Raw genomic sequence first — 13,299 nt, forward strand, 5'->3', positions numbered from 1 at the left:
CAAGACCTCATAAAAGACCTATACAAATATGCCTGAGTCAAAAGTGAAAACAGTGCCGTAACCATGGTACCTTGGTCTTTTGAGGTCCTGAAAACAACCCTGACAACAACTGCACTCCAAAGGTCTCGTCCCCAGCTAAGCACTCTGCTATTCCTTTTTTGTGTGTGCGTGTGTGTGTGTGACTGTTTTCGTTTTTTGACGTACTTCCCTCAAAACAGGGCAACCCATTTTTATGTCTGCTGTCACTACTTGAGGAAAATAGATAGAGGCCAGTTTAGGTTGTGCTTATAGGAGACGTGGAAGAGGTGGTGGTGGAGGCGGAGGTGGGCACATCCCTGGTCATCCTGGGGGGCTGTCGATATGTTTGCCTGAGGGCCACTTCTCTGGAGGGGGAGGGGTCCTGTGGGGGGTGGGGGGAGAGACCGAAGGGGGAGGGAGGAAGGTCAACGTTATCGCATCTAGCGACTCTAAGGTCTTTCGAGAAGCAGCCACGGCTGGCCCAAGTGACTCCAAGTACAAGTGATCGCAACACACGCTAATCAAAACCGGGGATCCATTGCTTTGTGGTTCTCATAACACAACCTCTTCTTGGCGGCTAGAGTCCATCAAATCGGGGGCAATCCACGGAACTCTACTTGAACCCCTTTCAGTGACAGAATAAGACACCAACTGCAGCAGTTAAGTCACAGTTGGCAGTGGGCCTTGTGTGTTTAGCTGTGTGGTGGTTAGCGGTGCAGCGCTACGCTAGCCTGGCACTGGGTCCAGTAGTTAACATCATTAGTGGGCCATTAATGGAGGGAGTGTCAGCCAGCTGCCAGCCACCTGTGAGGATTCCAGCTGAAAGAGGGGAAATGGGAGATTAGCACTGTTTTTTGGGGGGCCACATACCTCTCTCTCTCTCTCTCTCTCTTTCTCTCCCTACCTCCCTCCGTTCTGCCTGCCCTTGAGTATTTCCGAGCCTCCCAGATCACCCATTGACACACATCAATGCAAGAAATAGTAACAATAAGTAGTTTCACTCTAGTCTCCATTCAACTAAGTGTCACCCTCCTGCCAATTTACCTACACTTATTATGCTGGCAATTGTTCAAATTTGGTTATCTCCATTTGTCCAGGCGAAAGAGAATGATTTGAATCAGGTGATCTGGCTTTTGCCAAAGTCTGAAGAATATTAAGCTTTCCATGGACTTAAATAATCAAATGTCCAATGACCAAAACTAGCAACATGGCTAATAATCAGATATTACGTCTAGGGAATGTCTAGAGGGTATTGGGAGTGCTACGCTACAGCACTCTAGTGAGTTAGGTATGGCCTCAGTCTTCAGCCCCACTGAATAGTATTGTCTGGAATGATGTTGCTGGTGGTTGCGTCATCCTTCACTAGCCTGAGACTAAATGGTGATGATAACATCACAGCTCGCCGCTGGTTCAAAGTCCCTAGTTACCTCAGATGCCCATGAACCAGACAGTAGGCTGAGGAAACTGGAGAAACCACAGCCCCGCAATGTCTGCCTAAACTGTATAACACATTTGACTTCAAGCTTTTTTGTTTTATTTGATCAATAATCCAACTTTCAAATACAATTGCTCTTGTTTTTTTTTGTTCTTGTATTTCCAACACATTACTCAAACACTTGGAAGGATTGTGTTGTAAGAAATGCTGCCTATGGAACTAAACAGCTCTTTCCCGTACAGTGCAGTCAGCCCCTCTCTTTGCCCCTCTCTTTGCCTGACCTAAAAAGAGATGGAACATTCAACATTGTCACCATCACAATCTGGAATCACCACTGGTTCTCTCTCTCTCTGACCCTCTCTCACCCTCCTCTGATCTCAATCTCTGTCTCCTTCTCTCTCTCTGACCCTCTCTCTCACTATCTCAATCTCTTTCTCCTTCTCTCTCTCTGACCCTCTCTCTCACTATCTCAATATCTTTCTCCTTCTCTCTCTCTGACCCTCTCTCTCACTATCTCAATCTCTGTCTCCTTCTCTCTCTCTGACCCTCTCTCTCACTATCTTAATCTCTGACCCTCTGACTCCTTCTCTCTCACTATCATAATTCCTGTCTCCTTCTCTCTCTCTGACTCCTCTCTCACTATCTCAAAATCTGACTCCTCTCTATCTCTCTCTCTCTCTCTCTCTCTCTGACTCCTCTCTCTCACTTCCTTCTCTCTCACACTATTTCAATCTCTGACCCTCTGACTCCTCTCTCAATCTCTGACCCTCTGACTCCTTCTCTCTCACTATCTCAATCTCTGACCATCTGACTCCTTCTCTGACGCTCTCAATCCTTCTCTCTCCAGCCTTCTCTCTCAATCCTTCTCTCTGACTCTCTCTCTCTCTGAATTTCTCAACACACACATACCTCACATGAAAACACACATGCAAACACGATTTCAATCTTTGAAAGGGTAGACTGTGAGCTGGCTACCAATAATGAAAGTCATCATAGGAGTCTTTGTTGTACTTCATGTAAAATCTTGTTTCGGATGAATCATATTTAAGTTTTAAACAAGAATAAAACAATCCAGCTTCTTTAAAAAGGAACATTCTGTCATCTGTGAGTACATACTGTATGTTCCAGCTTCCCTAATGCTGGAACATAGAAAGTGTCCATTGAGGACAATGCAGAATCAGTGAAGCTGTTTTCACAGAGCTGCACCCATAAGCTGGAATCCGTTGCTCTTCTACCAATGATTTTTGTAAAAGCAGAATATGCACTTTGTGCATTCTTAAAATGGGCGGAAAGGAGTGGGTCGCTATAGGGTAATCGAGTAAGGAAATATACTCTGATCCTCCCACCCACATAGGGTACTGCGTTTAGTTGACGGCGTACTTGCTTTTACACAGGACGTTTCCTTCTAAAAGCAATGCTATTGCGTCTTTTGCGATTGTACATCTAAATTAGACTAGCCAAAGTGAATTATACACCCTCTTGGGGTGGTGCAATGTTCCGTGTAAGTTATCTTAAACTGTGTTAACTTCTATGTTGACTGATTATAGAGCAGAAGACATTGGAAATGGATCCAGGAGTTATCATGAAAGGGAGTATCCTGAGCTTTGTGACGAAGGGGAAATTGCCTGCTTTCCCTTTAAACTGCTCAGCCAGTGCATTTCTTTACCTAACAATGTCAAAGAAATGAAACTGGTTGGCATGCAGAAAAAGGACTGAAGGACTCTGGGTAAGCAGGTATAAACAGGACACATCCACAACTATGCCGTTACTGCATGGAGCATGATATAAGACAGTGGTTGGCAACCTTCGTTTCAACCTTTGTTTCAACCTTCGTTTCAACCTTTGTTTCAACATGCCCTTAACTATTCAACTGCCATTGCCGTCAAATTTGACGATCAGCACAATATGTGTGTGTGCGTGCTGGGCTGGGACAAATGCCTTCCCACCCGGCAAGCTTGACAAGACAGATAGATATGTCATCCAGCTATGAATTTGTGATTTGATCCTGGGTTGCAGAGGATGCGGCAAAATGTCACCCGCTGTTGGTAACAGCTTCCATCTGGTTGTCACTGGACCAAAAGTAACACGTATGGAGAGAAATGGATCACCTCGTCAAGCCTCGAGATAATTACATCATACGGATGTACTGGAACCAGGGTCATTTCTGTGCCTCTTTTATTTACGTAAAAAAAAAAAAATGCTTTGACAGCGCATTCCTTCTCATGCCAAACTAAACTGTGCCCCTCGGAACCGGATACCCTATATTTAGCCTCCGCAATAACACTATAGTAACGCCACAACCCGCCGTTCCATTTAGTCCGACAATAGACTTAGCGCTGTGTAATTGATTCCCATTACACGATTGCAATTCCCCTTGTAAAACAAGGCACGCGGCTCCAGCTTCGCAAGCATCTAGCCTGAGAGTCGAAAAGCGAATAGGGAGACTGAACACCTGGCTCTGTTGATACACAGGGTCTTTTGATCGGGGCATTGACACGCTGACTTGTGTGGCATTCCAAACGGGCATGGAAATGGCCTAATGTGAGGTCATTGTTCTTCGGTGGACAAAGTGCTGTCCGATCCATTTGTTAGCGCCGTTTCAAACCTGGCAATTAGCCCCATGTCCTGCCGTTTTACGTGACATTTATTCCAAGAAAGCAATATCTTACTGTACATTATATCACATTGAGAGTCCAAAAAACATCCTTATATTTTATGAAACTATGGTATAATCAGTTTTGTCATATATTGTAGCCCAGCAATAAAGTCATTTAGTGAGAGTAGGAAGCTACATAGAGGTAGATGATTACATTAATCTTAGTCCACTATCTAGCTGAGAATTGGGTACAAACCCCTTTCTGGCAAGCATGCACACACAAACAGGGAGACAGAGAAAGAGAGAGAGAAAGCTCCTATTCCTAACCCTCATTACAGGACACAGCCAACTCAAATCCCTCCAAAGCACTGGAGCTAGGAGGGTGTGATCTCTGCTGTGTGGTGTGTGTGTCCCTCTCATCCCTGCTAAAGCTCTGATAGGAGCTGTTTACACTCATAGGGCCAGAGCAGGGATTGGCTCTGCCACAAGGTCACAACGTGACCTGCTATTGGTAAACCGTACAGTCTCATTCAAACCCTCATCCTGTTGCCAAGTGAAGAGACAAAGGAAAAGGCATACTGCCTAACACCTCATTTATTTTTCATTAACCCCATTCTCTGGCGATAGACGGCGTGGCTGTATGGAAAAAGCACCCATTGATTTGGACCAGATGGGTCAGTGAACCACATGCCGTGAGTTACTGGACTAGTAAACCAAGAGATAACTCGACACTGCAGATCTCTAGCTTAGTCTATTCCAACTTCGGGATATTACATTTACAGCCCTGTTGTTTGGCTGGCTATGGGAGACCTCTGGAGTGCAGTTCAGCGTTGTGCTCTAATAGCGCGGCCTGTGGTGTGCTTGGCTGAGCGTGTCACTGGCTCATTGACCGTGCTGGGCTCTGTGACACCGAAACCACCGCCAGAGAGTTCTCCTTCTACTGGATACCCTCTCATCATGACAGCATCAGGGGCCTGCCTGGACAAGGAGCTATAACATACACAAATGCATTATTGCAAACACACAATTGTGTGCAAGCGCACGCGCACACACACACACACACCACACACACACACACACACAGACACAGACACAGACACAGACACACACACACACACACACACACACACACACACACACACACACACACACACACACACACACAGACACAGACACACACACACACACACACACACACACACACACACACACACACACACACACACACAGACACACACACACACACGGTGTCAGAGAGAAGACCAGGTGAAGCACCCTAAGTGGCTCTTCTACTGCCTACATTGATTTCCTATGGTCTGGCGTAGCGCTGGCTTCTGAACGTAACACTAGTCCAGAACAAATCCTGGAAATTCAAGAGGGGGACTGCATACGTGCATAGGAAAGTGCATGGAAGTGAAGCCATGCATGCTCTCTTGGATAGTGGGACTGGGCGGCTGTACCAAAGCATTCTTGTCCCGACAGCTTAGCCTCTGTATTCCCAGTATGGAAGGTGTCGGAACCATAGAGTGCACAAGCTTCATGTTCCTGGAAACACACGCACACCCATTATCAAATGGATATAGAGCTCTATGAGCCACCCATGTTTAAAGTGAGTAATCATGTGACTTTATTTTCTCAGAGGCAGCGGGGAGTTGTTTTGTTCACCTTTACTTTCACCTTAGTGCTCTGACGCCTAGCTTTTTCTGAAGTCACTACTGTAACTGTTTGGTGGTGGGGCAACACACGTTTCTAACCACTTCAGGTAGCTAACCACTTTTAACAGTTCCTTCACTGAGGACAACATTGTAAATGTGTTTTTGGTTTAGCATGCAGACAAGTTGACAATCTTACCTTGACAGTAAATCCCTTACCTGATGGAAGTGCAGGTCTTTTAGCAAATCATTTCTTACTACTTACCTTCAGAAGAGTTTTAACTGTTTGAGGAGGTAAACATCATAAAGTCCACATTTACAATTTTTCAAGCAAAGTTAGTTATCAGCGTTGAATGCACATTTCACATACAGCACATTATTAGTCAAATGCAGGGCAAATGAAATGCTTCTCAAATACATCATCCAAAGAAAAGGTTTTTCATTGGTCTGCGAACGCACACGACAGCTACACGTTCCATGACCCCTCGCCCTTAGACGGCTCGAAGGAGGGTGGGCAGTCTGAGCAGAGAGAGGGGGTCTGTTCAGCAAGTGATCCCCTGACAGGTGACTGGCAGCTGGACTGGACAACTAGCAGTGACTGAACTCAGTGGGAAAGATCCTAATCCTGAAGTCTTCAGCCATCAACATGAAGCCTTTAGCTCCGAGGGCTCATCCAACTGATGCCTTCAATTACTCTATGAACCCTGGGTTAGTGAGAGGAGGGATGAGGGCCGGTTGGACGTGAAGGGAGCGCACGGGGGCAGAGGAGAGGCAGGGGGAACTATTTTGAGACCATTCCTGAGTCTCAGTAAAGGATGGAGGGGAGTTTTAGTTGTGTGTTGGGCAGTTAAGGAGTGGGGTTGGAGGGTGAACGGTTAGTGCTTTAGTAAGTAAGGGAGAGTCAGACACAAAAATGGTTGTTAGTACAGTTACAACAAAGGTTTGATTCATACAGTAGTATTAGTAACAAATTGTTTTAGTAGTAGTAGTAGTAGTAGTAGTAGTAGTAGTAGTAAAAGAATTAGGAGGAGTCTTTAAAGTCCTCTGCAATTTGATTTGTCCAACCAGATCAGATTTTCGGACTGAATGCGTGATATTTTTGTGACAAGGGCTTGTTTTGGTTGAGAAGAAACAAAATGATTCCATCCAAGCTAATAAGGTGGACATGAGCCATGCACTGAATGCCTGGGTGACAACATGGAATATTAAAGGAGAAGTCCATCAGACAAAACAAACATGAACCAACGGGACACAACAATCAAACCAAAACCACAACAAACCAAATCAAACACTTTGAGAGGCGGCAGCAATGGGATAAGGGAAACTCTAAGAAAGAATGGCAGAGGGCACCACTTCTACACCAGACAAAATGGCAAAGGAAAAGGCAATGAGGTTAAGGATGACATTAGGATAAGAATGCCAAAGGAAAGAACACCCATCTAGACATGCGTGCTTACTGGCACGTGCTGGGCTAGAGCAGCGAAGTCAACTTTCGGGTTAGGATGCAGATGTCTATGACGCTAGCCAGAAGAAAAAAAAAAACAGCATGCAAACAGGGTGCATGATTCAACAAACAAAGAAAAAAATGGTCATGTACGATGAGGGACCAAACGCAATGTAGCAATCACAAATGTATGTCGTCAACAGAATATGGAGAGGGTTTTAAAGAACTGGAAAATCTAAGTGAGGGGGGAAAAGCTTCCACTGTCAACGGTGAATAGAAAGGCAACATTCAATTTGTTCAATCTAAGAGCGATATAAAATCCCATGATTTCAATCTCAATTCATGTGTGTGCATGTGCCAGTAGCTAACGAAAACACCCGACATATCCCTTCCCTTACTCTAACAGGTATAAATACACATGGCCACTAATGGCAAAGTGACTCTGAACATACACCTACTGGAGTTTGATTGATTGAGTAATTTACAGTAGTTATGAAACCCATAACTGGCTGGAATAACAATAGTCTCAGGCTGGTTCTTTGTTTTGCTATTCCGTAGGCTAGCTTTCCCCCTTGCGGTTTGCTTCCACTCCCACTCAGGTGTAGTTGTGATGGATGGCTCACACAGCCTCCTGTAGGCAACACTCTTCTAGTCACCTAGAAAATGAAAAGCCGTTCCCCCCTCTCTTATTTTTTCCTTTTATCTTATTTTTTTGTTGTTGTTTGTAGCAAGGTAAGGAGTGAGGTCGTATTATTTGTTTTAGTAAGTAATACAATTAGAATAAAGTTCATCAAAAGAAAACAAAAATAACGAAAATAACAGGGGTGGCTAGAGTTACGTGGCCGTACAGATAATATTAGAACGGTTGATATATGTACGAATATATATAAGAGCCATGATATATATATGCATATACATATATGCTTTAATGTCATTGGTTTATAAAAACAAATAAAATAAAGAAAAAAGATAAGGGGGGTCAACTCTGACATGCATGGGTTGAGGCCAGTAAAACTCAGAGGTTACAAGGTCGTGTTAGTGATGGAGACAGTGGATCGGACATAGTTGAAACTTTCCGAGAGATATCCCCCTACATGTCATGCAACAATACTGGGGAGAGCAGAACCCACGTTTATTATTGACTTGTGCAAATCCAGTGACAGGAAGTAAGAAACTAACCAACTACAGCTACCCGGAAAGGTCAAACAGTACAGAATCTCTTTTACCATCTGTTCCACTATGGGTGCTAATATATGAAGATCTGTGAAATAATTTACTATTGACTAGTATAATGTCCTTGACTCTAACATATTCCACACTTAACAAACTGAATATGAAAAAAACATTTGAAATATAAGATGTCTACACAAATGTTATACATGAAAGAAAATAATGTACTGTAAATGAGATCTTAATATCTTCCCTAGAGTCTTCAACTGTTTTTTTTTTGGTAATAAACAAGTAGTGTTAATTGAGTCATTTACACTAGTGCATGGCAATGCTGTAATTCAACAAAATTGCTTATGTAAAGCAATGAAAATTGTATCCTTCTGGGGCATTTTTTATTTATTTAATTGGCACGGATTACCGAAACGTCTTCTAACAAAACAACCACATCAGTATTCATACGCCAACCAGCCTCTAATACTCTCCTTTCGCATTTTGTCCATTCTATCCCTTTCTAAAAAAATAAATCACTTTCCCCATTTCCTTTAGCAAACCAGTAGCAACGCTGTCTTTGTTGCCTGACTCCGAGCAGTCTGGTTCTACACAATAAAGCTTTAGTGGCGGACAAGGGGACAATATTTACCATTCAGAGACAATGGCATTTAATTAGGCTGGGTGTTGAGAGTCTAGGTAAGGGCTCAGAGCTGATCCAGCTCAGTCATAAATCACACTATAGGTCTAATGGGATCGGGTCCTCATTTTGAGGCCCTGCTTTAGGGCCTGACCTCCCCCCACTAAATAAGGAGGTGTATATACGGACCTGAACTATTCATGTTTGAGTGGGAACCACAGGTCTTGGCACATAGAGCCTCACCTGTGGCAAACTATCAAAATGGGTGTCTTGTTGCAGCTGGCGCTCGTAAAATGAAGACAGAATCAATGTTTTTTTACAGGCTGTACTTCTGGATATATTCATTCGCTGCTGTGCATTCTCCACAGAACCCGTAGATAGTTGAATAGTATTCTGTCTTACTGGATTGACAAATATTCAAACGTTCTAACACTAAAGACATAGGTCATCTAGTTTCACACATAGTAGAATACTATCCAAATGGCTCTAGTTCTTAAATACCTGCCACTGGGGGGTTTGTAATAGTAGGGGTATTTCTCTGTCAATAGAGTCCACTATGCACTTTCACTTCAAGTTCGCTTGTTGCAAGAAAATTGATAGGGGGAAAAAGTAAATCGGAACTTCTTTGGATAGATTTTGTTATAGTCAATTCAGAACTTGCTACTGTATCTTTCTTGGAATATTATTCTCTATTTCTTCATGAGGATAGTGTTTGAGGAAAAAAGAAACAAATAAAAGGGGGGAAAAAAAATCTAAGTAAATATTATTTTTCTTCTAAATTGTTGTTAAATTAATCATTTTAGGACAGACCTCTTTCATTGGATAGGTACAATTTCTGGAAGGAAGGGAGGAGTTTTGGATGGTAAAAAGTGGTCACGAACATAAAGTAAAAGAAAGACAAATAGAGGTGATTTTTCGTTTCCCAGCTACCTTGGAATCGATGGAAGTTTTGTATTTTCAGTAAGAGCAAACGGAATAGAAAGAGGTAACGGAAACCCGGGGCAAACCAAAGTAAAGACAATTAGAATGATATCTACCATATAATGCAGTTTGTTTACCATAGCGTGTCCAATGCCTGCGTGCTTCAGGAGAAAACAGGGGGAGGAGAAAAAAAACAAAAAGAATGACAAACCGTGAACTCAATAAAGGACACTTCAACGGTAAATAAAGGAGATTTCGCCTTTTTGAGAAACAAAAACAGGTTCATTAATTTGAGAATATAGGCGATAATAATCCAACCAATCAATCCTTGAAATGTCCAAAATGAAATAAATTTGGATGATACAAATCATCCAAATAAAAGAAATAAAGAAAGTAATTGGAAACTTTTTTTGTTGTTGTATTAAAGGGTTGTCCAAAAATAAAAGAGATAAAACAATATCATTGTATTTGTTAGTACGTAAGTTCACACATTAAGTAGAAAAAAAGAACAGATGACTCACATTCCGTGAATGACACAGTGTTAGTTGTAAAAAAACTAAAAGGTAAAGGAAAACCAAATCACAAAAGAAAATAGTCAATTGGAGAATTCTTAAGCTTTTTGTTAGTAAAAAGACAAGAGTTAGCAAATTAATTTTCACATAGAGGGGTTGGGGGCAGATTGGGGGGTTGGGCTTGTTTCTGAGTGGGGAAGGGAATGAAGGAAAAGCAGTTCAGTATTAGTAGTAACCACTTCTGCTAGTCTTGGCTGTGGGTGTGGCTGGTAGGAGGGACAAGCTCCTTAGAATCGGTGTTCCATTGCAGGGGGTGTGGCCAATCATATTCCGAATGGTTGGCAGGTTATATTTTCCCAAGCAAACATTTTCTCAGGTTGCTTTTCTTAAATATCTTGTGCAAGAGCCAGTTCAGGGAGTATGGAGAAGCCAGAAACAGAAAAAACATATCAAAAGGTAAATGATCACAATTATCACAATAGTTAAAATAGCTAAGAGAACAAGGACAGCAGCATTGACGATGATAATCAGAAAGTTAAGGATATTCAATTTCAATGGGGTATATAAGAAAAACAAAACAAAAATGACACGATGCGTTGAGTATCATTGTGTCTGTGTCCTGAAAGTGAGAGATATACAGTTATTCGAGTTCACTTCCAAAACACGCAATAACCCATATCCTCTGCCCCTAGGGAGAGAAACAAACACAAAATGGACACTGTGTTAGAAGTCGACTATTTATATGCACTTGATGACAAACAGTAGACTGGCTTTTCCTCACAATTCACTGTGAATGATGACAATGAAAATACTGTATGCACCAATGTTGAATTTGCAAGTTGTCATGTGATGCCTGTATGAAGCCTGATGTCATTTTAACCTTAATTCCCAACTAGAGGAGAATGTATAGCTTTTAAATAGATCACTGTACTTCTCTCTGACTTGGTATGTTCATATCTCACAATGTTGTGCCAGACGGTAAAGATAGATCAATTATATACCAGTGTGTGTGTGTGTGTGTGTGTGTGTGTGTGTGTGTGTGTGTGTGTGTGTGTGTGTGTGTGTGTGTGTGTGTGTGTGTGTGTGTGTGTGTGTGTGTGTGTGTGTGTGTGTGTGTGTGTGTGTGTGTGTGCGCATGCTTGCGTGAGTGTGTACATTTGTGCTTATGTGCAAAAATGCAGTACAGAGCCTTCCCACTGGGCAAAAATTGGTTGAATCAATGTTGTTTCCACGTCATATCAACAACAAAAAAGCAATGTGATGACGTTGAATCAACGTGGAAAACTGATCCGATTTGCAAAAAGTCGTATGGGAATTTCTGAATTTTTGACACCAATGACATGGTGAATATCTTTTTGAATTCATGTTAGTTGACAACTCAACCAAATGCAAATTGAACCTAGACATTGAAATGACGTCTGTGCCCAGTGGGTTGTAGCTGTTTCTGTACGTGCCCAAAGGGTTTTACTTTGTGTGTTTATGAGTGGGAGTGAATAAGAGTGGCAGCCACACATCTGAACTAGTCAGAAAAAGAAGATGGCCGCTCACTGTTTGATCCGGGTCACCAGATCCGGGTAAGCAGTTTCAAGCACCCCCGCTCTACCGCTAATGATTTATGTTCATCCATTAATTAGGTAAATAAGTTCCAACAGTGGGTGTGAAATTTGCATATGTATGCCTCTGCCTGATCAAAGACCCACACTGTGCTTGTGTCTCTAATTGTAACAAAACACAGACACAGATACATCAAACTCAAAATAGGGATTGAAAGGGACTGGGGATGCAAAACAATGGTTTATTAAATAAGACAAATGACGGTCTATGAAGGTGACAATAACTGTGTGTCTTTGTCTAACGGACAGATAGCAATTATGTGAATTTGTGAGAAGCGTGATTAAATATTACGTTTGGGGTGTTTCAGATCCCCCCGTGTTTGATGTCTGAATCCTGAACTGATCTCAGATCTTTAAGATGTTCTTACATTCAGGGAAAAATTGCGGAATGCATGTGGAAAATGTATCTCCTCAGACTGCTGACGATCTTTAAATGGACATAAAAAGAGGGAGGAAGCAAAGTATGGAGAGAAGTCAGACTGAGGTCATCCCTTCGTCAACGTTTTGGAGAAAGAGAAGACACATTAACACCCTGAATTGACCAAGAAGAGTAGGTATAGAGATCTTCGACCAACATTCCAGGCCTACACTCCTCCTTTCTCTTCTAACTATGTCATTTTTATTTCTATTTAACCTTTATTTTATCAGGGAGTCATAGCGTGACCGCATGTTAAATAATTCAAGCGAAGACGGGCAAGGAAAGTCAGAGGGAAGAAAGAGGTATAGCTCAATATACCAGCTCCTGAAACCATCGGAGATCGCTTAAACTTTTATGAACCTGTAGAGTGAGGGGGAGAAAGACAGAGAGAAATGAAAGATAGCAGAGATCCAAAGGAATAGAGAGAGAGAGAGAGAGAGAGAGAGAGAGAGAGAGAGAGAGAGAGAGAGAGAGAGAGAGAGAGAGAGAGAGAGAGAGAGAGAGAGAGAGAGAGAGAGAGAGAGAGAGAGAGAGAGAGAGAGAGAGAGAGAGAAACCGACACATAACTGCCTCTCACGTATACAGGAACACACGTCTCAACCTCAGCCTGCCAGTGGGTATACTCAACGAGGCCTCCCTATTTTCACAGTCTTCAGCTGTGGCATTGACGGCCCTCGTCCGCCCTCGCCTTCCCTGTCTGTAATTGACTCATCTGGGACAGGGAGGCAGGGAGGAGGCGGTGGTCATTGTTTGCTGATGGGGGATAAAACTAATCGTGTAAACAAGGAGCAGGCCCCGATAAATAACTTTTTTTATAAGCTCGCTCAGCAGCTCCCTGCATTATTAATGTGGGGAAGGGACTATAAAGAGCTATTAGCATTGTTTCACCATT

The 13,299-nt window shown here is 42.6% G+C and overlaps 1 protein-coding gene across 5 annotated transcripts in view; it reads right to left on the reverse strand.

Moving 5' to 3' along the window:
* LOC112261015 (neurexin-2-like) overlaps window positions 1-13,299 on the reverse strand; it is a 935,354-nt gene that overhangs the window by 472,401 nt on the left and 449,654 nt on the right. For 4 of the 5 annotated variants that reach the window (XM_042328453.1, XM_042328454.1, XM_042328455.1 and 1 more), the window contains exon 7: window positions 10,002-10,025. The exons of the other annotated variant lie outside the window; for it this stretch is intronic. In XM_042328453.1, coding sequence (XP_042184387.1) covers window positions 10,002-10,025 — 24 coding nt within the window. The remainder of the gene's footprint in view (window positions 1-10,001; window positions 10,026-13,299) is intronic. 5 annotated transcript variants of the gene reach the window in all.

Source organism: Oncorhynchus tshawytscha, linkage group LG10, assembly GCF_018296145.1.
Source record: "Oncorhynchus tshawytscha isolate Ot180627B linkage group LG10, Otsh_v2.0, whole genome shotgun sequence".
Taxonomy (NCBI): domain Eukaryota; kingdom Metazoa; phylum Chordata; class Actinopteri; order Salmoniformes; family Salmonidae; genus Oncorhynchus; species Oncorhynchus tshawytscha.